The 24738-nt window shown below is 43.8% G+C and overlaps 1 protein-coding gene across 1 annotated transcript in view; it reads left to right on the forward strand.

Moving 5' to 3' along the window:
* LOC124545227 (sepiapterin reductase) overlaps nt 1-24738 on the forward strand; it is a 155698-nt gene that overhangs the window by 51393 nt on the left and 79567 nt on the right. The window contains exon 2 of the mRNA XM_047124097.1: nt 14192-14489. Coding sequence (XP_046980053.1) covers nt 14201-14489 — 289 coding nt within the window. The 5' untranslated portion in view covers nt 14192-14200. The remainder of the gene's footprint in view (nt 1-14191; nt 14490-24738) is intronic.

The following is a 24738-nucleotide window of genomic DNA, read 5'->3' on the forward strand; positions in this document are numbered from 1 at the left end:
AGGGACCAATGGAGACGTGTCGTCTTCAGCGATGAGAGTCGCTTCTGCCTTGGTGCCAATGATGGTCGTATGCGTGTTGTGCGCCGTGCAGGTGAGCGCCACAATCAGGACTGCATACGACCGAGGCACACAGGGCCAACACCCGGCATCATGGTGTGGGGAGCGATCTCCTACACTGGCCGTACACCACTGGTGATCGTCGAGGGGACACTGAATAGTGCACGGTACATCCAAACCGTCATCGAAGCCATCGTTCTACCATTCCTAGACCGGCAAGGGAACTTGCTGTTCCAACAGGACAATGCACGTCCGCATGTATCCCGTGCCACCCAACGTGCTCTAGAAGGTGTAAGTCAACTACCCTGGCCAGCAAGATCTCCGGATCTGTCCCCCATTGAGCATGTTTGGGACTGGATGAAGCGTCGTCTCACGCGGTCTGCACGTCCAGCACGAACGCTGGTCCAACTGAGGCGCCAGGTGGAAATGGCATGGCAAGCCGTTCCACAGGACTACATCCAGCATCTCTACGATCGTCTCCATGGGAGAATAGCAGCCTGCATTGCTGCGAAAGGTGGATATACACTGTACTAGTGCCGACATTGTGCATGCTCTGTTGCCTGTGTCTATGTGCCTGTGGTTCTGTCAGTGTGATCATGTGATGTATCTGACCCCAGGAATGCGTCAATAAAGTTTCCCCTTCCTGGGACAATGAATTGACGGTGTTCTTATTTCAATTTCCAGGAGTGTAGCTTCATAAAAGTGCATAATCGTCATCTGTGAGCCATGGACAACGCTCGGGAAATGGTTGAGGCCCCTCACCAGCATCAGTTCATCAGGAATGTGTGGGCAAAGATTCTTGGCGACCACATACCCGTTGGACCTTTTATTACGAGGGCAGTTCAATAAGTAATGCAACACATTTTTTTTCTGAAACAGGGGTTGTTTTATTCAGCATTGAAATACACCAGGTTATTCCCCAATCTTTTAGCTACACAACACTATTTTTCAACGTAATCTCCATTCAATGCTACGGCCTTACGCCACCTTGAAATGAGGGCCTGTATGCCAGCACCGTACCATTCCACTGGTCGATGTCGGAGCCAACGTCGTACTGCATCAGTAACTTCTTCATCATCTGCGTAGTGCCTCCCACGGATTGCGTCCTTCATTGGGCCAAACATTTGGAAATCCGACGGTGCGAGATCGGGGCTGTAGGGTGCATGAGGAAGAACAGTCCACTGAAGTTTTTTGAGCTCGTCTCGGGTGCGAAGACTTGTGTGAGGTCTTACGTTGTCATGAAGAAGGAGAAGTTCGTTCAGATTTTTGTGCCTACGAACACGCTGAAGTCGTTTCTTCAATTTCTGAAGAGTAGCACAACACACTTCAGAGTTGATCGTTTGACCATGGGGAAGGACATCGAACAGAATAACCCCTTCAGCGTCCCAGAAGACTGTAACCATGACTTTACCGGCTGAGGGTATGGCTTTAAACTTTTTCTTGTTAGGGGAGTGGGTGTGGCGCCACTCCATTGATTGCCGTTTTGTTTCAGGTTCGAAGTGATGAACCCATGTTTCATCGCCTGTAACAATCTTTGACAAGAAATTGTCACCCTCGGCCACATGACGAGCAAGCAATTCCGCACAGATGGTTCTCCTTTGCTCTTTATGGTGTTCGGTTAGACAACGAGGGACCCAGCGGGAACAAACCTTTGAATATCCCAACTGGTGAACAATTGTGACAGCACTACCAACAGAGATGTCAAGTTGAGCACTGAGTTGTTTGATGGTGATCCGTCGATCATCTCGAACGAGTGTGTTCGCAAGCTCCGCCATTGCAGGAGTCACAGCTGTGCACGGCCGGCCCGCACGCGGGAGATCAGCCAGTCTTGCTTGACCTTGCGGCGATGATGACACACGCTTTGCCCAACGACTCACCGTGCTTTTGTCCACTGCCAGATCACCGTAGACATTCTGCAACCGCCTATGAATATCCGAGATGCCCTGGTTTTCCGCCAAAAGAAACTCGATCACTGCCCGTTGTTTGCAACGCACATCCGTTACAGACGCCATTTTAACAGCTCCGTACAGCGCTGCCACCTGTCGGAAGTCAATGAAACTATACGAGACGAAGCGGGAATGTTTGAAAATATTCCACAAGAAATTTCCGGTTTTTTCAACCAAAATTGGCCGAGAAAAAAAATGTGTTGCATTACTTATTGAACTGCCCTCGTATTACACAACACCTTGATGGAGGAACGTATGTGGACTTCCTGCAGAATGCTCTGCCTAGGTTGATGATGTGCCTTTGACAATACGACAGGTAATGTGGTTTCTGCATGATGGGGGCACCATGCCACTTCCGCATTATAGTTTGCCGACACCTCATCATCATCTTCCCCAGACGTTAGATAGGACGTGGAGGCCCTGCAGCTAAATAACAGGACTTAAACCCCCTGGATTTTTACCACTGGGGGCATTTGAAAAGCGTTGTGTATGCTGAACCTGTTCCTCGTGTGCAGACCCTTCAACGGCTTGTTCACGACGCCTATGACTCTATTTTAAGAGAGGCTGGAACGTAAGAAAGAGTGCAGCAATCCATAATGCGACGAGTGAATGCGTGTATTGCAAGCCATGGAGGCCACCCGGAATTGTGTAAGGCAGTTCATGTAAGGAGTATGTACCAATCTGGAGGTTTTTAGACAGATAAAGCTGGGCGTAGAAGGTTTTGAAGGATCTCTTGTAAGACGTAAAAACAAAATTTTGCCAATTAGGAAAATTCCTATGGACACAGGTTTATAGATATCAAGATACGCTTTGCAGTGGACAGAAAGCATGTAATTTGCTTTCAAGAAAAAATTCAGGGTGTTGGTAGATGCCCAAATGGACTATCGGGAAGCTGTTAAATGCTTCATCAGGCGATCGCTTGATCATTATGATGTACGCTTCCGTTGTACACTGCTCTGCAAAAGTTAAGGACGAGGTAGATAAAGTAACATTATGTATTAACTACTCGGTGTAAATGAAAGTACCAGATCGTGTTGCCAGAGCTGGAAGTCAGCTGGCGTGAGGTTAGTGTGACTGTAGCACTCCATAACACGAGGCAGTTGAAGGAGCATGGAGGGGGGGGGGGGAAGAGAGACAGAGAGAGAGAGAGAGAGAGAGAGAGAGAGAGAGAGAGAGAGAGAGAGAGAGACGTTCCCGCAAGCAGCAATGTATGGTGTGCTGGAGTCGGCAAATTTTGATTTTGCAACCGTCTTCCTGTATTGTGTTTAACTATTGAAATGATTGTAACTTATTAGTGAAGTGTACAGCGGTATCTTCTGCCTTGTGGCCGTTAACGTTGCGGTTACCTGCCCTGGTCGTTAGTGTAGTTTTCCGGCGGTGTTTTTTCCTCGCCGTGTTGATGCTGTACGGCACGGCGTGTAGTCAGACAGCTTGATGATGTTCTCCTTTTTTTGTTTTTGAGTAATTATTGTGCCTTGACTATGTTTAGATGCTTATTATCAAGACGTAATGCTGCTGCGATCTTCGTCCTCGCTGATATTTTCGGTTGTCGTGCCGTTGGTTGGGTGGAAGGGAATTGATTAGGTTGTTGGTTGGTTGCTGCCACCCGATTATTTAGTGTTACGCTTGGCTGCCTGTCTCACCTAACCTGTTGTTAGTTTCCTCCCCAGGCCGACCCTTGGAACACTTCTGAGCATCACTGTTCTGTTATTTGGGATTGTGATTTTCTTTTGTCTCAAGTACTGTGTGAGGTCTTCAGCCGTGTATTAATTTAGTATGTTGTAATGTTCAGTATGTGGCTTTCAGCCAAACATTATGTGGAATATTTTAAGATACGGCCTTCAGCCATCTGAAGTAAAAAAAAAAAAAAAAAATCATCATTTGAAAATTTTCTGTCTCTTAATTTATTATCCAGGCCTTAAGCCTTGAGTTGCTCTATGTTCAGTATATGGCATTCAGCCGAACCTTATATGAAATATTTTAGGATTATGCCTTCAACCTACTTAAAATTTGAAAGGTCTTTGTCTAAAACCTTTTAAAATTCACTTACTGGAATTCTTGTTATCCAGGCCTTAAGCCCTCAGTTCTTCTATTTTGTGACTAAGGCCTTCAGTCGTGTGTATTCCTTAACGCAATTTTAATAACTTGTGTTCTGGCCTTCAGCCGTATTGTTTCTGAATTCCTGAAGGGCATGTGCGATTTAGTGTTTTTAGCAAAAAAAGTTTGTATGTTTGTGCAACTAGCAGCAACTGATTTGGGACCCCTTTCCATAACGTGATCCGCTCTGTCCTGTGAAACCAGATTTCAAATTGTACTTCAAACTTCGACCGTTTGCATCGAATCGGGACTTTAAATAATTTACCTCGATGTGTTAAAGTGTGGCACTCCAAAAATTTTCGTGTACTTATCGTTTGGTGGTGTAAAAGCCACGTGGCAGCACAAACGCGTTCTAGACGTTTGAGATCTTTCTTTTTTATAACGAATAGTCATTTTATGAAGTTTTACTATTCTGCATTCCTCAAAGTCCCGTAGTGCTTAAAGCCATTTCTCAACTGATTGGATATTAGGATTTCGATAGATTTTATAGTATTTGTTTCGACTAAGAACTGGTGCATTCTGTTGAAGAGCATGTCAGTTATTAGATAATTTCCTGTGTTTACCGTTTCAGTTTCTCATTAGCTGTACCCTGTTTAATAAATTCTAGTGCAAGCGTCTGTGTTCTGGCTTGGAATAGTATTTCGCGTTTTTCGTGATGCAGTTGTTGAATATTCATAGATCACACAATTAGAAGCTTGGAGATAAACTGAGAGAATAAACATTTAATTATTATTAAGTAGAACTGCCCTGGCACAGGTAATGACATCTTCAATTATTTCATACCTTACTGATCGAATAAATTCATTTTAGTGAATCTAATTCAAATGATACATGTGCCGTTGTTCGTCACCATCATTCGTAATTCACTTCGTGTGTAAACGAACCTTGAGTTACACAGACTGGAAGAATTCTGTGTGCTGTTCTGATCCAAAGATACTCCAAATGAAAAAAGACTAGAACATATACGACCGTTCTATGTTTATACGAGGGTTCGAACTTAGTGGCAACTATTTATTCACAACTGATACAGAAGAGTTACATGTTTGCACCTGTTACTATCCTTCAAAGTAGTTACCAGCGCTATGTAGAACCCGTTGCCAACGATGTGGAAGGCGCAGTATACCGTTAGCAGAGCCTGCTCTGTTGATGGTGCGAATGGAGCGGTCTACTGCCTGTCGAATCTCTGGAACAGTTCTGAAACGAATGCCACGAAGTAGTTCCTTCATCTTTGGAATCAAATCAGTCACAAGGACTTAAGTCCGGAGAGTAATGGGACCAATTGCCAGTCCCATCGACCGAACAGAGCAGCCACAGCTTGCGCTGTATGCGCCAGCGCATTGTCGTTCAAAATGATGGATGGGTTGCGCAGAAAGTGTGGCAGCTGCTTTCGTAAAGCTGGTCGCAGGTGATGCTCCAAAAACGAACAGTAATACTGTGCATTGACGGTCATTCAATCTTAATCCAACTCCGTTGTTCCTGTTTCGAAAACAGTGGCACCGTTACGTTAAACCACTCGCTCACAAGTGACTTGTTTTCCTCGATTGTGCGCAACCCGGTGACGTGGGACGGACGAGTACACTTGCTCGGAGGTAAGGTAGGTATGTCAACAATAGTATATTCCGTCGCATAGTGTCTCCACAGCAGGATTGCCACCATTTAAGTTGCAACCTACGTAGTTTAATAGTGGAAGAACAATGGACGGCACTCGAATCATTCGTAGGAAGCGTGAGAGAACGCAAGGGAAAAGAAAGATTTCATATTTTCAAAAAGGGCCACTACGAGGCGAACTATGTGCCAAATCCAGGAATGTCTCGTTTTCAAGGGACGCTTCTGAACAGCCTAACGTTGTGGCCGAGCGGTTCTAGGCGCTTCAGCCTGGAACCGCGCGACCGCTACGGTCGCAGGTTCGAATCCTGCCTCGGGCATGGATGTGTGTGATGTCTTTAGGTTAGTTAGGTTTAAGTAGTTCTAAGTTCGAGGGGACTGATGACCTCAGATGTTAAATCCCATAGTGCTCAGAGCCATTTGAACCATTTTTGAACAGCCTAATCTATGGTAATCTACACGACTCAACTCGTGAAATAGCAGCGTTGATACAGGGTAACAGGTCAATGATATTACGACACTTGCATATATCGAACATGATTTTTTAAAAAATGGGTTATGTCATAAAATGTAAATGTGTGACTAGGGGCCTCGCGTCAGGTAGACCGTTTGCCGGGCGCAAGTCTTCCGATGTGACGCCACTTCGGCGACTTGAGCGTCGATAGGGATGAAATGATGATGATTAGGACAATGTAACACCCAGTCGCTGAGCAGAGAAAATCTTCGACCCAGCCGGGAATCGAAACCGGGCCGTTAGGATTGACATTCTGTCGCGCTGACCTCTCAGCTACCGGGGGCGGACGGTTAAGTCATAAAACCATGGATTATTCCTTTCCGGGGAGGTTAGCGGCGACGAAATTTGCAAAAAAAGATAGTAGAACTAGTAGCAGTAGTAGGGAGTAGCAGTAGTAGTAATAATACTAGTCCCATACTGAGGGAATGGGCTTAGGGGAGCAGAGGAAAGAGTGCTGTATCGCCGCTCATGGCAAGGCCCTAGTGGAGGTGCTTTGCTGTTGCCTTCCTCCATCTGTTAGGAAGCGTAAAGTATGTATCTGCGTTGTGTGGATGACTGTGTTGCAATGAGTGCTTGTACAGTGTAATGCTGTGTTTGTGTTATGAATGAAGGAAAGGGAGAGAGTGAAACATGGTGCCGGCACTTAACCTACTACTTCCGAAAAGCACAAAGGGGGGCCGCCAGAATTGACGTTGCCATCCGACGGACGGATCAATATCAAGCGTCAGATGGCCTCATCTCATACGCCGCCACTTCCTCTCCACAAATACTCACAGCGAAAATCTGCCACCATCAGGATTCGAGCCTGCTTTCCTCCGAGTAGAGAACCACCGCACAGGCGTGCGTTAACGACTTCGGCTACTGTAGTTACAGACTGGGAGGGGACTGCCAAGGGGGAGGTTACCATGAGAAAAAGATTGAATAATCAACGAAAGGATAACGTTCTACGAGTCGGGGCGTGGAATGTCAGAAGCTTGAACGTGGTAGGGAAACTAGAAAATCTGGAAAGGGAAATGCAAAGGCTCACTCTAGATATAGTAGGGGTCAGTGAAGTGAAGTGGAAGGAAGACAAGGATTTCTGGTCAGATGAGTATCGGGTAATATCAACAGCAGCAGAAAATGGTATAACAGGTGTAGGATTCGTTATGAATAGGAAGGTAGGGCAGAGGGTGTGTTACTGTGAACAGTTCAGTGACCGGGTTGTTCTAATCAGAATCGACAGCAGACCAACACCGACAACGATAGTTGAGGTATACATGCCGACGTCGCAAGCTGAAGATGAACAGATAGAGAAAGTGTATGAGGATATTGAAAGGGTAATGCAGTATGTAAAGGGGGACGAAAATCTAATAGTCATGGGCGACTGGAATGCAGTTGTAGGGGAAGGAGTAGAAGAAAAGGTTACAGGAGAATATGGGCTTGGGACAAGGAATGAAAGAGGGGAACAACTAATTGAGTTCTGTAACAAGTTTCAGCTGGTAATAGCGAATACTCTGTTCAAGAATCACAAGAGGAGGAGATATACTTAGAAAAGGCCGGGAGATATGGGAAGATTTCAATTAGATTACATCATGGTCAGACAGATATTCCGAAATCAGATACTGGATTGTAAGGCGTACCCAGGAGCAGATATAGACTCAGATCACAATATAGTAGTGATGAAGAGTAGGCTGAAGTTCAAGACATTAGTCAGGAAGAATCAATACACAAAGAAGTGAGATACGGAAGTACTAAGGAATGACGAGATACGTTTGAAGTTCTCTAACGCTATAGATACAGCAATAAGGAATAGCGCAGTAGGCAGTACAGTTGAAGAGGAATGGACATCTCTAAAAAGGGCCATCACAGAAGTTGGGAAGGAAAACATAGGTACAAAGAAGGTAGCTGTGAAGAAACCATGGGTAACAGAAGAAATACTTCAGTTGATTGATGAAAGGAGGAAGTACAAACATGTTCCGGGAAAATCAGCAATACAAAAATACAAGTCGCTGAGGAATGAAATAAATAGGAAGCGCAGGGAAGCTAAGACGAAATGGCTGCAGGAAAAATGTGAAGACATCGAAAAAGATATGATTGTCGGAAGGACAGACTCAGCATACAGGAAAGTCAAAACAACCTTTGGTGACATTAAAAGCAACGGTGGTAACATTAAGAGTGCAACGGGAATTCCACGGTTAAATGCAGAGGAGAGAGCGGATAGGTGGAAAGAATACATTGAAAGCCTCTATGAGGGTGAAGATTTGTATGATGTGATAGAAGAAGAAACAAGAGTCGATTTAGCAGAGATAGGGGATCCAGTATTAGAATCGAAATTTTAAAAAGCTTTGGAGGACTTACGGTCAAATAAGGCAGAAGGGATAGACAACATTCCATCAGAATTTCTAAAATCATTGGGGGAAGTGGCAACAAAACGACTATTCACGTTGGTGTGTAGAATATGAGTCTGGCGACATACCATCTGACTTTCGGAGAAGCATCATCCACACAATTGCGAAGACGGCAAGAGCTGACAAGTGCGAGAATTATCGCACAATCAGCTTAACAGCTCATGCATCGAAGCTGCTTACAAGAATAATATACAGAAGAATGGAAAAGAATGCGCTAGGTGACGATCAGTTTGGCTTTAGGAAAAGTAAAGGGACGAGAGGCAATTCTGACGTTACGGCTAATAATGGAAGCAAGGCTAAAGAAAAATCAAGACACTTTCATAGGATTTGTCGACCTGGAAAAAGCATTCGACGATATAAAATGGTGCAAGCTGTTCGAGATTCTGAAAAAAGTAGGGGTAAGCTATAGGGAGAGACGGGTCATATACAATATGTACAACAACCAAGGCCGGCCGGTGTGGCCGTGCGGTTCTAAGCGCGTCAGTTTGGAACCGCGTGACCGCTACGGTCGCAGGTTCGAATCCTGCCTCGGGCATGGATGTGTGTGATGTCCTTAGGTTAGTTAGGTTTAAGTAGTTCTAAGTTCTAGGGGACTGATGACCTCAGTAGTTAAGTCCCATAGTGCTCACAGCCACAACAACCAAGAGGGAATAATAAGAGTGGACGATCAAGAACGAAATGCTCGTATTAAGAAGGGTGTAAGATAATGCTGTAGCCTTTCGCCCCTACTCTTCAATCTGTACATCGAGGAAGCAATGATGGAAATAAAAGAAAGGTTCAGGAGTGGAATTAAAATACAAGGTGAATGGATATCAATGATACGATTCGCTGATGACATTGCTATCCTGGGTGAAAGCGAAGAAGAATTAAATGATCTGCTGAACGGAATGAACAGTCTAATGAGTACACTGTATGGGTTGAGAGTAAATCGGAGAAAGACGAAGGTAATGAGATGTAGTAGAAATGAGAACACCGAGAAACTTAACATCACGATTGATGGTCACGAAGTCAATGAAGTTAAGGAATTCTGCTACCTAGGCAGTAAAATAACCAATGACGGACGGAGCAAGGAGGACATCAAAAGCAGACTCGCTATGGCAAAAAAGGCGTTTCTGGCCAAGAGAAGTTTACTGATATCAAATACCGGCCTTAATTTGAGGAAGAAATTTCTGAGGATGTACGTCTGGAGTAGAGCATTGTATGGTAGTGAAACATGGACTGTGGGAAAACCGGAACAGAAGAGAATCGAAGCATTTGAGATGTGGTGCTATAGACGAATGTTGAAAATTAGGTGGACTGATAAGGTAAGGAATGAAGAGGTTCTACGCAGAATCGGAGAGGAAAGGAATATGTGGAAAACGCTGATAAGGAGAAGGGACAGGATGATAGGACATCTGCTAAGACATGAGGGAATGACTTCCATGGTACTAGAGGGAGCTGTAGAGGGCAAAAACTGTAGAGGGAGACAGAGATTGGAATACGTCAAGCAAATAATTGAGGACGTAGGTTCAAGTGCTACTCTGAGATGAAGAGGTTAGCACAGGAAAGGAATTTGTGGCGGGCCGCATCAAACCAGTCAGTAGACTGATGACCAAAAAAAAGAATAAAAAAGATGTCATGTTGTACATTCCGTAGCCCTCATGTCACATGTCTTCATGTCTGACTTAATTATTCCTAGCGAATACAGAGGAAATTTTCATTAAATTCTTCTTAGTTGTAGACCACGCCATGTAGTAATGCGATGTATGAACGTTGCAATTGGCCTTCATTATGTTACGTGATACTAGTAGTACCCAACTTTAACATTCTGCCTTCCCTCTTCCGACTATATTTCATTAGTAGGAGCTAACAAAAAAGGTCGCCATACGATTGGGTATTATGAATGGAGAGCCAGGTACACAATGTACTGATTCTCTCTAATCACACCGGACACTGCAGGAACAACAGTACCACGTCACAAAAGCCGTCATCTGTTAAGCTGCGAGCCCATCCCAGCTGCTAATGCCATTTAGGTACTTCTTTGTCGATTGAAGACGTACGGAGTCCTTTCCCTTGAAGTCGGACCATTTTATTTTGTCCTCGGCTATTTTCCGCCGTAAAGCTGCAACAACAAACAAAAATGTTGGCTACCAAAATTTCATCTTAAATTACAATCAATAAAGAACATCAGTTCCTTTCCTCTCCGCTCAAAACATCCAATCATATGTTGAATCTCATTAACGCTCCGTTTACGAAAATATACGGGAAGAAGTGCCATTGTTGCCACAGAAGTATTACATACTCCCTCTTACCTGCAACACGGTCGAAACCGGTTGTATATCGTTTTACAACATGGCGTGATTTGATAGAAAATAGAAATTGACACTAGTCGCTTCTTAAACCACAAAAATTCATCTCGGGCCTAATCTATCTAACGCAGCGTTTGGACAGAGCCATAGACAACGAAAGATAACATATTAAAGACTGATTTCCGTATACTGTTGATATCATATGAAAACTTTCCTACACTTCATAGACTCTTACCACATAGTTTCGCACTTAAGATAAGAGCGTTTGTTTAAAGTACATCGCTTACGAGCCTTGTTACAGTGTTTACAGTAATGACTGAGAGCTAGTCTTGTATCAGTAAACGTGGAAACATTATGTGGCCGCCACGATATGCAGTGGGAGACATGTATGTACGAGTGCGGTTGTGTAAGCTCGTGGGATTTTTCCTTCTCTTTGGGTCCTGAAGAACAGGTTGCCCGGACGTTATAAAAAGCCTGCCCAATCTGCCGTGTCCTTGCAGCGAGTTTAGAGGAATTCTAGATCGCCCAATGAAAGATGTTTATCTGAAACTGGAATTCAGATGGTCGAATAGGTAGACCTGAAGACTCTCCTTCCCCACTCAGGAACACACTGCGAAAAAGCAGATTATAACGGGTGTCTCAGGGGGTAAGTCAGTACTGAGCAATGTGACAGGAGCGATCTGTCGAAGAAAACGTGCAGTAAACATGGATTCTAAAATGCATGCTGTAAGAGCTATGACCAGACCAGTTGTTCGGTAGAAATATATTTCACAGTAGTGAAGATGAACAAGTGATATTAGCTCTGAAGGTATGCATCCTCGAGTCCATTTTTGCTAGAATTTTTTGCTTCGAATGATCATTCCTGTCATATCCCTGGATACTGACCATTCTTCTTGAGACATCCTGCATACAGCAACTAGCTTAGTGCCCTCTGCTTCGCTCTTGTAGAGCGTATGGCCTGCTGAAATTTTTGTTTTTATTTAATCGTAATTTTTATGTTGTTCACAAATTGCAAAACTTTCTAAGCTTCCCATGCTAATTAAGGCCATATAAGTAAGGTCTTTCCCGAATGTATTTCTGACCAAATTAAGATTATAGTAGCTGGAATCAGAAGTTTTTGTTGATCATGCTTTTCGCGTTCTCGTGGAGATGCTTCCATAGCAACTGCCATTCCCTAACAAATAAGTCTTTATATCTATCCGTGAAGTGAACTAGCAATTTTCATAAATTTAGCTTTAAATTTTTTTAATACAACTAAATGTTTTCTTAAATTCTCATCTCCTATTGCACTGCCTTAGGGGTTGAATTCCAGGAACACTGAAACACATTATTATCCATCAGGTTACCCATTTTTATTATTTCATTTCTAACCGAGAAATCACATACCAGTTGTCATAGATGTAGCCTTAAAAATCCATTAATAGTTCTTTATTAATTTTTTCTTTTAAAGAAAGTCGCGAACTATTTTACCCCCTTAGTGGTTGAATTTCCAAAAATGCTGAAACACATTTTTTATTTTCTGACTGAGAAACCAAACACCAGTTTTCTTAATTCTAGCTTCAAAGTTCCCGTAGTAGCAACACACTTTCAAGAAACCTTTCATCCCCTCTCCACTCCCTTAGGAATGGAATTTCGGACAATCCCTTTCCAAACTTCAAGTTTCTACCCTTAGCGGTTTGGACTGGGCGATGGTAAGTCAGTGAATCAATCTGACCCTATTTCACCTGCTTAGGGGCTGAATTTCCAAAAACAGTGAAACACCTATTTTTTTCATCTCTAGCCAGAAGCCAGACACCAATTTTCAAAGATTTGACTTTAAAAATGCTCTCGCAATGAAATACTTTCACAAAAAGTTTCGTCTCCAAAGGGGTTGAATTTCCAAAAACAGTGCCATGCGTATGTTTTATTTCCAACGGAGAAGCCAAATGCAAATTTTCATAGACTTGGCTTACAAGTGCTTTCATAACAAAATATTTCCGTAAAAAATCTCATCCCCTGCTTCACCGCCTTAGGGACTCAATTTCCAAAAACACTGAAACACTTATTTTTTTATTTGTAAGCGAAAAGTCAAAGACCAATGTTCATAGATGTAGATTTAAAAATACTTAAGCAGTTCTTCAATGAGAATATATTTTTAAAGTCGGTCTTCACTCACTATTTTACCTCCATGGGATTAAATTTCCAAAAATGCTGAAACACGTATTTCTTTATTTCTGACCAAGAAACGAAATATCTGTTTTCGTAGGCCAAGCTTCAGAAATGACGTAATAGTGAAAATAAAAAAAAGAAAAACATTCATCCCCTATTTCATCCATTAGGGTTGGAATTTCGCAGAATCTCTTCTTAAACGGCCCCTGAGGTATACGATCCACACCTTCGCCAAATTTCAAGTTTCTATCCTTAGCGGTCTGAGATGGTGAGTGAGGTGGGTGAGTGAGTAAGTGAGTGAGTGGGTCTGTCTGTCTGTCTTTCTGTCTGTTGTCAAATGGCTCTGAGCACTATGGGACTGCAGTCTCAAGACTGCAAATACCAGATTTGGAGAAAAACCAAAATTTTGGCTCTGTTGAAACCTGGAAAGCAGCCCACAGACCGATATCACTTCTGTCATCTTTATAAAGTCCTAGAAAGAATGATACTTAATTGCATCTCAGTCCATATTGACCAAACACTGATAAGAGAACAAACGGGCTTTCGTCCAGGGAAGTCTTGTTGTGGACAGATCTTGAATTTGACACAATATATAGAAGAAGGTTACGAACGCAAACAGATAACTGGTGTTGCGTTCGTCGATCTCACTGCCGCCTTCGACACCATCAGCTATAAGAAATTATTAGGGAAGACCTATGTTGTTACGAAAGACTATCATCTGACGCAATTTATGAGATGTCTGTTACAAAACAGACGCTTCTTTGTTACTCTACAAAACAAAAGAAGTCGATGGAGGATACAGAATAATGGCATTCCACAAGAAAGTGTGTTAGCCCCGTTGTTGTATAATATCTATACCAATGACCAAGCAATTGAACATGTCACAAGATCTTTCATCTGTGCAGATGATACAGTAGTTGAAACTTCCTGGCAGATTAAAACTGTGTGCCGGACCGAGACTCGGGATCTTTGCTTTTCGCACAATAAATAATATTTAAAAAAATATTTAAGGTTTTTCATTTGACTGACCCTCGTACATTTGTCTTAACAGGTTTTTTATTTACGCAGTTTATTATTATTATTATTATTATTATTGTTAGTAGTAGTAATAATAGTGGCACAGCGAGGTATCAGAATGTGTTGTTGTAGGGACTGACGATGCCTGAGACGAATAACGAGTGCGTGGGCGGCAGCGCTTGGGGGCGGCGCTCACTGGTGGTGGTGACGGGCGCGAGCCGCGGCATCGGGCGCGCCGTGGCGCTGGAGGCTGGCCGGCGCGTGGGCCAGGGCTCGCTCATGGTGCTGGTGGCCAGGAACGCGGACGGGCTGGGCGCCACGGCCGAGGCGGTGCGCCGCGCCAACGCCGCCGTCTCCGTCGTCTGCAAGCAGGCCGACCTGGAGCGCGACGTCGCACCCGACCTGCTCAGCGATGCCGTGAGCCAGGCCGGTAAGCGTGCATCACAAGTAAATACACACCCCATCATATACCAAGAATCCCTTCCAAAACCAACTCATTATCTATGATGACTATGGCTACGACAGTGACGATCATAGTGATTGTGATCACAAGGACGACGGCAATAGCGGTCATCATGATCTCGACGACGACCACGGTCGTGATCACGGCGACGGCGATCACGGTCGTGATCACGGCGACGGCGATCACGGTCGTGATCACGGCGACGGCGATCACGGTCGTGATCACGGCGACGGCGATCACGGTCGTGATCACGGCGACGGCGATCACGGTCGTGATCACGGCGACGGCGATCACGGTCGTGATCACGGCGACGGCGATCACGGTCGTGATCACGGCGACGGCGATCACGGTCGTGATCACGGCGACGGCGATCACGGTCGTGATCACGGCGACGGCGATCACGGTCGTGATCACGGCGACGGCGATCACGGTCGTGATCACGGCGACGGCGATCACGGTCGTGATCACGGCGACGGCGATCACGGTCGTGATCACGGCGACGGCGATCACGGTCGTGATCACGGCGACGGCGATCACGGTCGTGATCACGGCGACGGCGACCACGGTCGTGATCACGGCGACGGCGACCACGGTCGTGATCACGGCGACGGCGACCACGGTCGTGATCACGGCGACGGCGACCACGGTCGTGATCACGGCGACGGCGACCACGGTCGTGATCACGGCGACGGCGACCACGGTCGTGATCACGGCGACGGCGACCACGGTCGTGATCACGGCGACGGCGACCACGGTCGTGATCACGGCGACGGCGACCACGGTCGTGATCACGGCGACGGCGACCACGGTCGTGATCACGGCGACGGCGACCACGGTCGTGATCACGGCGACGGCGACCACGGTCGTGATCACGGCGACGGCGACCACGGTCGTGATCGCCACTAAGATGTACAGGGATTAGCGACGGCGATCACGGTCGTGATCGCCACTAAGATGTACAGGGATTAGCGACGGCGATCACGGTCGTGATCGCCACTAAGATGTACAGGGATTAGCGACGGCGATCACGGTCGTGATCACCACTAAGATGTACAGGGATTAGCGACGGCGATCACGGTCGTGATCACCACTAAGATGTACAGGGATTAGAGAAAAATACGGCAATACCTCATGATATGCATGCTTGAACATGAGTGCAGATTCCAGCCAACCTGCAGATTTACTGTGGTAACTGACCACATAAAGTACCAATGCAATGTGCTCATTATGTGCAGTTGTCACTCGTGGTAAGAACAGTGTTCTGTGTAGTTGTGAATGCATTGTGAAGGAGCTAAGTGTATTCGAACTTGGGCAAATTGTTGCCTGTACAGTGGGTGATTGCATAATCAAGGGAGCTGACCTGTTTGGGGTTTATAGAGGCGCTATGTTAAAGATTTGCACTACATAGAAAGAAAGCGGAGAATCGTCATCCGTTTGGTCACAACGTGGACGGAAGTGTTTGAGTGATCAAGACGGATGGTCATTAAAGAGGATTGTGACGAAAAATAAGACAACAGCTGCAATAGTCACTGCAGAATTGAATGCTGCACTTGCAAACACTGTCAGCACCAAAACACAAAGGGAGCTCCATAAGTTGGAAATCACAGGTTGAGCTGGAATTTCAGCACCGATCATCAGTGACGTAAATGCTCATAACAGGGGAACGTGGTGCCAAAGCCATAAAACCTGGGCTATGGAGCAATGGAAGAGTGTCATCTGCTTGGACGAGTCTTGCTTCACACTGTTTCCAACTTCTGATCAAATTTACGTTCCAAGAGTAAAACGGACGGCGGATTTGGTGGTGATTGGAGCAGCCATGTCACGGTATTCCATGTGCCCCATGGTTTCTCGGAAAGGTCGCATTACTGAGAACGATTATGTGACCGTCCCGTAGTACGACGTTCGTTACACAATTCGCTGTCTTCCAGGACATCAGGGCTCCTATTCACACACATTGCATCGTCCAGCACTGGTTTTGTGGGCACGAGGATAAATTGCCGTATCTCCTCTGTCACCACAGTTACCAGATCTCATATTACTGAGGTTTTGTGGTATGCTTTGTAGAGAACGGTGCGTGATCACTATCCACATCCATCATCGTTGGCTAAACTTTCCATTATTTTGCAGGAAGCGTGATATGATTCCCTTGAAACAACACAGGGCCTCTATTTATTCATTCTGACAACTGGAAGCTCTCTTGAATGCCAGCGGCGTTGCAGCACCGTGTTAGGCATCGTATGTATTGTGTTTTTGTGTGCCTATGTCTTTACCCACGCCCTGTATGTTGCCACGATATTTTATCAAAGAGCTAGTGGGAATTTGTACCAGGTCATTGCTATGTATCACTGTTCGCAGAGTGCTTATAATTGCAGCATGCACCCGTAGTTTTTGGTGTGTTCAGGTTCCGTCGTTAACCTCTGCTCAGTATTGTCGCATCATCGAATTAGTTTAGCCTTGCAGGTAGGCAACCATGCGAACAGATATGCGGAGCATGCTGCCGTCACACCTTTCCTCACAGTTCGTATCAATGAACTGCACGCTCGTGTTGGCGTTTGTCGCATTGCAGAGCACATGTAATGTAAATCAATAGCTTTGAAACATGCTCTATCCATCGATGAGTATACCTTGTAGTTTTTGTGCTGTCATCTTCTGAAACCCCGGAGGTGCTTCTTTGTGCTACCGCTACAGGGTAGGAAAACGAAACGGTGGTAAATATTCTTTTTTCGTATTTCCACTTCTGACTGCGACACTAATTACAGAAAACATGCATTAATGTCTCACTCAAAAGAAAAAGGGTTAAGGTGCCAATAAAACTGGCTACCGCACAGAAGTCTTGCCAGCTGCACGACTTGACAGTGCCGTAGGATGCGCAAATTTCCAGAGAAGTTTTTACCTTTGCTCGAGAAAAAGCAGTGCTGTTTGTGCTCGTGCTCTATTGGTAAATGCCTCACACTGTAGATGCGAAGTGACAAGTTTGTCCACTTCTTCCTTTAATTTTTTAAACCTCATTTCTTGCTTGCTAGAAATATGTGTGATTGAGACTCAAAGGTATTAAGTCCCTGATCACGCATCAGTAACAGCAAAACCTTCTAGAAATATTTCCGGAAAAGAGCTTATGGTTGCGTCAGGACTAGAACAAATGTTAGAAAGTTTTCTCGTCATGCTGTGTCCACTGATCAGAGCATCTCTCTCTCATATCAACAGTTGTGTGTGGGAGACATGGATACAGAAGTCGATGTCACAAATAAGCATCGGTACCGAAACTTACTGTATGCACCGGTTCTTATACCATTAGTAAAAGTCAGATAAACTCCGAAAACTTGATGATCCTTGCACTTTTATGGCCTGATTGATTCTCCTACGCATTCGTGCACATGTGACAGTCATTTGAAGAAGTGCATATAGTGTGATTTGTGGTATACGTTACATGCTGCATTTCCGTGGTGTTTCTGGGTACATGTGGCATTTTAATGAGGCAATAATGTTACCGTTCTCGAAAGCACTTCAAAGGTCATGCATCTTATTTTAGAAGGTGACCGTTGACGACCATCCTGTGCACAAATATGCAGGGCACACGAGTTTCAACGAACAGAAAACGATGTGCTTACATTGGTTACTATAGGTAACTATGTATTATGTTTATTTAATTCTGCATCCAATGCAATTATGTCTCTCATCATTTTGCTGTCTTTTATTTTTTTATTATGGTGTTTCGTATGTTTTTAGATGCACTTGAAAGTGGACAGCGTGTGCAACTGGTTGTGCAAATAGTGATTCAAAACACAGTGTGATGGAATCATGTCGTTTCTAAAATTTATTGAGGCTGTGGGGTCCACCCACAAGAAAATAAGCGTTCCTTTCTGTTATGAGTCCTGGCTCTCTTTCAGAGACATGGTCTGTGTGCCGGTCAGGGCTTCGACCTACGGAGTTCGTTTGGTTAGAGTATCGCCCGCGAAAGGCAAAGGTGCCGGATTCGAGTTAGGGTCCGGCACACAGTTGTAATCTGTTGTGTATGCCGATAAAAACATAATTAATGATTGTCGACATGGACCTTACCGTTGGTGGGGAGGCTTGCGTGCCTCAACGATACAGATAGCCGCACCGTAGGTGCAACTACAACGGAGGGGTATCTGTTGAGAGGCCAGACAAACGTGTGGTTCATGAAGAGGGGCAGCAGCCTTGTCATTAGTTGCAGGGGCAACAGTCTGGAAGATTGACTGATCTGGCCTTGTAACACTAACCAAAATGGCCTTGCTGTTCTGATACTGCGAACGGCTGAAAGCAAGGGGAAACTACAGCCGTAATTTTTCACGAGGGCATGCAGCTTTACTGTATGATAAAATGATGATGGCATCCTATTCGGTAAAATATTCCGGAGGTAAAATAGTCCCCCATTCGGATCTCCGGGCGGGGACTACTCAAGAGGACGTCGTTATCAGGAGAAAGAAAACTGGCGTTCAACGGATCGGAGCGTGGAATGTCAGATCCCTTAATCGGGCAGGTAGGTTAGAAAATTTAAAAAGGGAAATGGATAGGTTTAAGTTAGATATAGTGGGAATTAGTGAAGTTCGGTGGCAGAAGGAACAAGACTTTTGGTCAGGTGAATACAGGGTTATAAATACAAACTCAAATAGGGGTAATGCAGGAGTAGGTTTAATAATGAATAAAAAATAGGAGTGCTGGTAAGCTACTACAAACAGCACAGTGAACGCATTATTGTGGCCAAGATAGATATGAAGCCACGTCTACTACAGTAGTACAAGTTTATATGCCAACTAGCTCTGCAGATGACGTAGAAATTGATGAAATGTAAGAGGAGATACTAAAAGGTATCAGATTATATAATGGTAAGACAGAGATTTAGGAACCAGGTTTTAAATTGTAAGGCATTTCCAGGGGCAGATGCGGACTCTGACCACAATCTATTGGTTATGAACTGTAGATTAAAACTGAAGAAACAGCGAAAAGGTGGGAATTTTAGGAGATGGGACCTGGATAAACTGAAAGAACCAGAGGTTGTACAGAGTTTCAGGGAGAGCATAAGGGAACAATTGACAGGAATGGGGGAAAGAAATACAGTAGAAGAAGAATGGATAGCTTTGAGGGATGAAATAGTGAAGGCAGCAGAGGATCAAATAGGTAAAAAGACGAGGGCTAGTAGAAACCTTTGGGTGACAGAAGAAATATTGAATTTAATTGATGAAAGGAGAAAATTTAAAATGCAGTAAATGAAGCAGGCAAAAAGGAATACAAACGTCTCACAAATGATATCGACAGGAAGTGCAAAATGGCTAAGCAAGAATGGCTAGGGGGTAAATGTAAGGACATAGAGGCTTATCTCACTAGGGGTAAGATAGATACTGCCTACAGGAAAATTAGAGAGACCTTTGGAGAAAGGAGAACCACTTGCATGAATATCAAGAGCTTTGATGGAAACCCAGTTCTAAGCAAAGAAGGGAAAGCATAAAGGTAGGAGTATATAGAGGGTCTATGCAAGGGCGATGTACTTGAGGACAATATTATGGAAATGGAAGAGGATGTAGATGAAGATGAAATGGGAGATATGATACTGCGTGAAGAGTTTGACAGAGCACTGAAAGACCTGAGTCGAAACAAGGCCCCCGGAGTAGACAACATTCCGTTAGAACTACTGACGGCCTCGGGAGAGCCATTCCTGACAAAACTCTACCATCTGGTGAGCAAGATGTATGAGACAGGCGAAATACCCTCAGACTTCAAGAATAATATAATAATTCCAATCCCAAAGAAAGCAGGTATTGACAGATGTAAAAATTACCGAACTATCAGTTTAATAAGTCACAGCTGCCAAATACTAACGCGAATTCTTTACAGAGGAAGATCAGTTTGGATTCCGTAGAAATGTTGGAACACATGAGGCAATACTGACCCTACGACTTACCTTAGAAGAAAGATTAAGGAAAGGCAAACCTACGTTTCTAGCATTTGTAGCCTCAGAGAAAGCTTTTGACAATGTTGACTGGAAGACTCTCTTTCAAATTCTGAAGGTGGCAGGGGTAAAATACAGGGAGCAAAAGGCTATTTACAATTCGTACAGGAAGCAGATGGCAGTTATTAGAGTAGAGGGGCATGAAAGGGAAGCAGTGGTTAGGAAGGGAGTGAGACAGGGTTGTAGCCTATCCCCGATACTATTCAATCTGTATATTGAGCAATCAGTAAAGGGGACAAAAGAAAAGTTCGGAGTAGGTATCAAAATCCATGAAGAAGAAATAAAAACTTTGAGGTTCGCCGATGACATTGTAATTCTGTCAGACAGCAAAGGACTTGGAAGAGCAGCTAAACGGAATGGACAGTGGCTTGAAAGGAGGGTATAAGATGAACATCAACAAAAGCAAAATGAGGATAATGGAATGCAGTCGAATTAAGACGGGTGATGCTGAGGGAATTAGATTAGGAAATGACACTTAAAGTAGTAAGGGAGTTTTGCTATTTGGGGAGCAAAATAACTGATGATGGTCGAAGTAGAGAGGATATAAAATGTAGACTGGCAATGGGAAGGAAAGCGTTTCTGAAGAAGAAAATTTGTTAACATCAAGTATAGATTTAAATGTCAGGAAGTCGTTTCTGAAAGTATTTGTATGGAGTGTAGCCATGTATGGAAGTGAAACGTGGTCGATAACTAGTTTAGACAAGAAGAGAATAGAAGCTTTCGGAATGTGGTGCTACAGAAGAATGATGAAGATTAGATGGGTAGATCACAAAGCTAATGAGGAGGTACTGAATAGAATTGGGGAGAAGAGGAGCTTGTGGCACAACTTGACTAGAAGAAGGGATTGGTTGGTAGGACATGTTCTGAGACATCGAGGGATCACCAATTTAGTATTGGAGGGCAGCGTGGAGGGTCAAAATCGTGGAGGGAGACCAAGAGATGAATACACTAAGCAGATTCAAAAAGATGTAGGCTGCAGTAGGTACTGGGAGATGAAGAAGCTTGCACAGGATAGAGTAGCATGAAGAGCTGCATCAAACCAGTCTCAGGACTGAAGACAACAACAACAACAACAACAACACGCGGTCGCGTGCTATTGTTCCAAGTTAATGAGGGCTTGTTAAACGTCAGCATCTAAAGGAAAGTTTTATTCCACTACATACCTTAGTAGCCTTCTGAAAGATATGTTCTGTACCTTACGTTTATCTTGTTACCTGTCATTAAAAAGTTATTTAAAGGTTACTATGGCAGGCCAAGTACATTTTGTTAAATGCTGCACTACATTTCAGAGTGATACAGCTACATGACACTGTTTTTCAACATAGTCACGAAGTCTCGGTAAAAAACTATCGGAACGTTCTACCAGTCGTTCAGCTCCTCTGGGATAGAAATCCGCTGCTTGGTTGCGGATACATTCGAGAATCGCTGGCTGAAAGTCCTCACTATTGGAAATTCTCATTTCTCCCCCGTTTTTCTTTCGGCTGGCCGAAAAAATGGAACCGCATAGTGCAAGGTCTTAGTTGCGTAGCGGATGCTTCCAAACTTCTAATGGAAAACGTCGAAGCAGTGGTTGTATTGTGCGCCCCGTTAAGGTGTTGCATGTCGGGCAGGAAAATAATGCCTTCGCTTAACTGACTGTGTCTCTTGTTCTTTATAACATTGCGCAGTATGAATAGTCATTGATGGCTGTGCTTTTTACCATAAACTTTGTGTATACGAATTTTCCAGTCGAAGAGAAAATGGCGAGCATGACCTGCCGTGCTCCTGCCGTAACTTCGCATTTTTTCCGCGGAGACGATGTTTCCGATATCGCAGACTGTCTCCGTCGATGGATGAGAACTGCCTATTGAGTTCCGTCTCTTGTGAGAAATTTCCGCGATAGCCAGTCTGCGAATCAGTTTCGCAATTGTCTAGAATTATTGTCCGTGGTCGATTGCGATGGCCTTCGTTCCTGACGAACATCAGCCAAGTCTCTGCGGCCTTGGTTAACACTTAACTCACGAGGTGCATTTTCTCTTATGTGTAGCACGAGATGGGGGTCTCTGTTTAAGCCGAGATTTAGGGCGCAAATCATCTGAAATTTTAAATTTAAGTTATATAACATTCGTTTTTACAATTATAAGTGTTATTTAAATACTCTTTGTTCAACACGTTGCACTAAATGAAGTTTGCAATATGTTAATTTTTATGTCACAAGATACATTTTTGGGCGTTTTTTTAAGCAGTAATCGTAAATGACCTGTTAGAGAATTGAATTTGTCATTCTTCAAATTATAATACCTCTGTAGCAAGTAAATGTTTAATATGAAACTGAATTTCGATAGTACAAAAAGAAAGTCTGCAGAACTGAAGTTCAGTGCCGTGATCTGCATTTTTACCATCACTCAGAACACATTTGGTTTTAACTAACACTTGAAGTATTTTGTTAGAGGAACAGGAAGATCGCCATCGCAACTGTCCTGAAGTTTCTCCTGTGAATGATCCTCCGTTAGCAAAACTGTGCTCACTGGCTATTGTACAATCTTCATCTTTTTCGTCTATGTCTTGAGCTATATCACTGACATCTCTCTATCCACCAACCAACAATTTCATCAGACTTAGGATCTTTAAAATTGACGCATTCCTGCAAACACACTTTGTTCTGTACTGTGGAAAACAGGTGCGTAGTTCACGTGGGGGAAGTTACGGGGGGGGCTTAGAGATGCATTCCGCTAGAACTGACCTTTGGGAGGGGGGGGGGGGGGTGGACACACACACACACACACACACACACACACACACACACACACACACACACACACACACAGGTTAAATTGTTGGCACCGTTTCACTACGACTGGACGCGATATTGCATTTGGTCAGTACACCGCTAGAATTTCATCGCGGCTAGAGAGCGTTTCCCTAGAGTCATAAAACTTCCGTAGATGCAGCAATCAGACATCCTAGTAGCTTCGCTCGTTAAGGTCGTACCCATACTGCCTGCACATCAGGTGTGCTGCATACCTATCGGGCTCTACCTCATAACGAGCAGTTTTGTTACGTATACGATCAGCGCCTTAGATTCACGCAGAAACCGAAAGGCGGTGCACTGTCTAGAAATTGAGTGAGGACAAACAAAGAGCCGCCTAACCTACGGAACATTTTTGTTCTACATAGTTACCCTCCTGTCCGTTTCGTACAAACAAACATAAGGTTACTTTCCATTCGGAAAGTGGATGCACTCGGCGACTTTTACGTGGCTTATAAATTATAGGGTGCAGCAATCAGACTTCCTTTTTTAGATTTTGTTACGCAGATCTAGATTTCGGCTAGCGGCTGGCCATTTTCAATGCAATATTTTCTATTCTCGGTGCATGTGAGTCCCTGTTCTTGGGGCGTCTTTCACATTTCTTTGAATACATGCATCAAGAATAGAAAATAGTGCATTGAGAATTGCTAACCACTTGACGAAATCTGGATTTGCGTAATAAAGTCTAAAAAAGGACGACTGGTTGCTGCACTCTATAATTTATAAAAACGAACAGTACTTGTAGCGAAATTGAAACTCTCAATGTTTAATTCAGGTGTCATTCGAAAATTTATTTGTAACGTGAAACAGAGGGATATTATAAAAATAGAGAAAAAATACTGAATTATCATATAGCGCTAGAAAATGCAATTTGCTACAATTTGGTAAAAAATAAAAAGCGGAAAAGAAAAATCTATCAAACATCGCTTCAGTAGTTCGTCGAATTTAATATAAAACATGTTACTCATAAACAGCTTTCACATTTATCAGTAGTAACAAGAGTTAGTTAGTTAGCTAGTTACGTGTTCCATTGATTAATCTGACGGTAACCGTTATGATGATGTGGAACGTGTCGAGCGCATAAGAAATGCACATGTGGATGAAGGTCTTTTTTTAAAAAAACCTTAATTTTTATTACCTACCCCCTTCACTTAAATGGCACAAAATGCATATATTATGCCTAGAGATTTACTTATTCCTATTAAAAAATTCATCTATGGTATGGATGCAGTTGTCTAGGAGATATGATTTCAATTTATTTTTAAAACTCTTACTGCTCTGTCATTTTATTTCATCTTGTAACTTATCGAAAAGCTTTACAGCTGCATATTTTACCACTTTCTGTGCCAATGATTGGTTAAGAAGAGGGTAGTGTATGTCTTACTTTCTTCTAATTATGGATTTCACTGTTTTTAAACTGATCCATATTGTTGAGAACAAATTTCATTGCTGAGTAAATG

Source organism: Schistocerca americana, chromosome 8 (genome assembly GCF_021461395.2).
Source record: "Schistocerca americana isolate TAMUIC-IGC-003095 chromosome 8, iqSchAmer2.1, whole genome shotgun sequence".
NCBI lineage: Eukaryota > Metazoa > Arthropoda > Insecta > Orthoptera > Acrididae > Schistocerca > Schistocerca americana.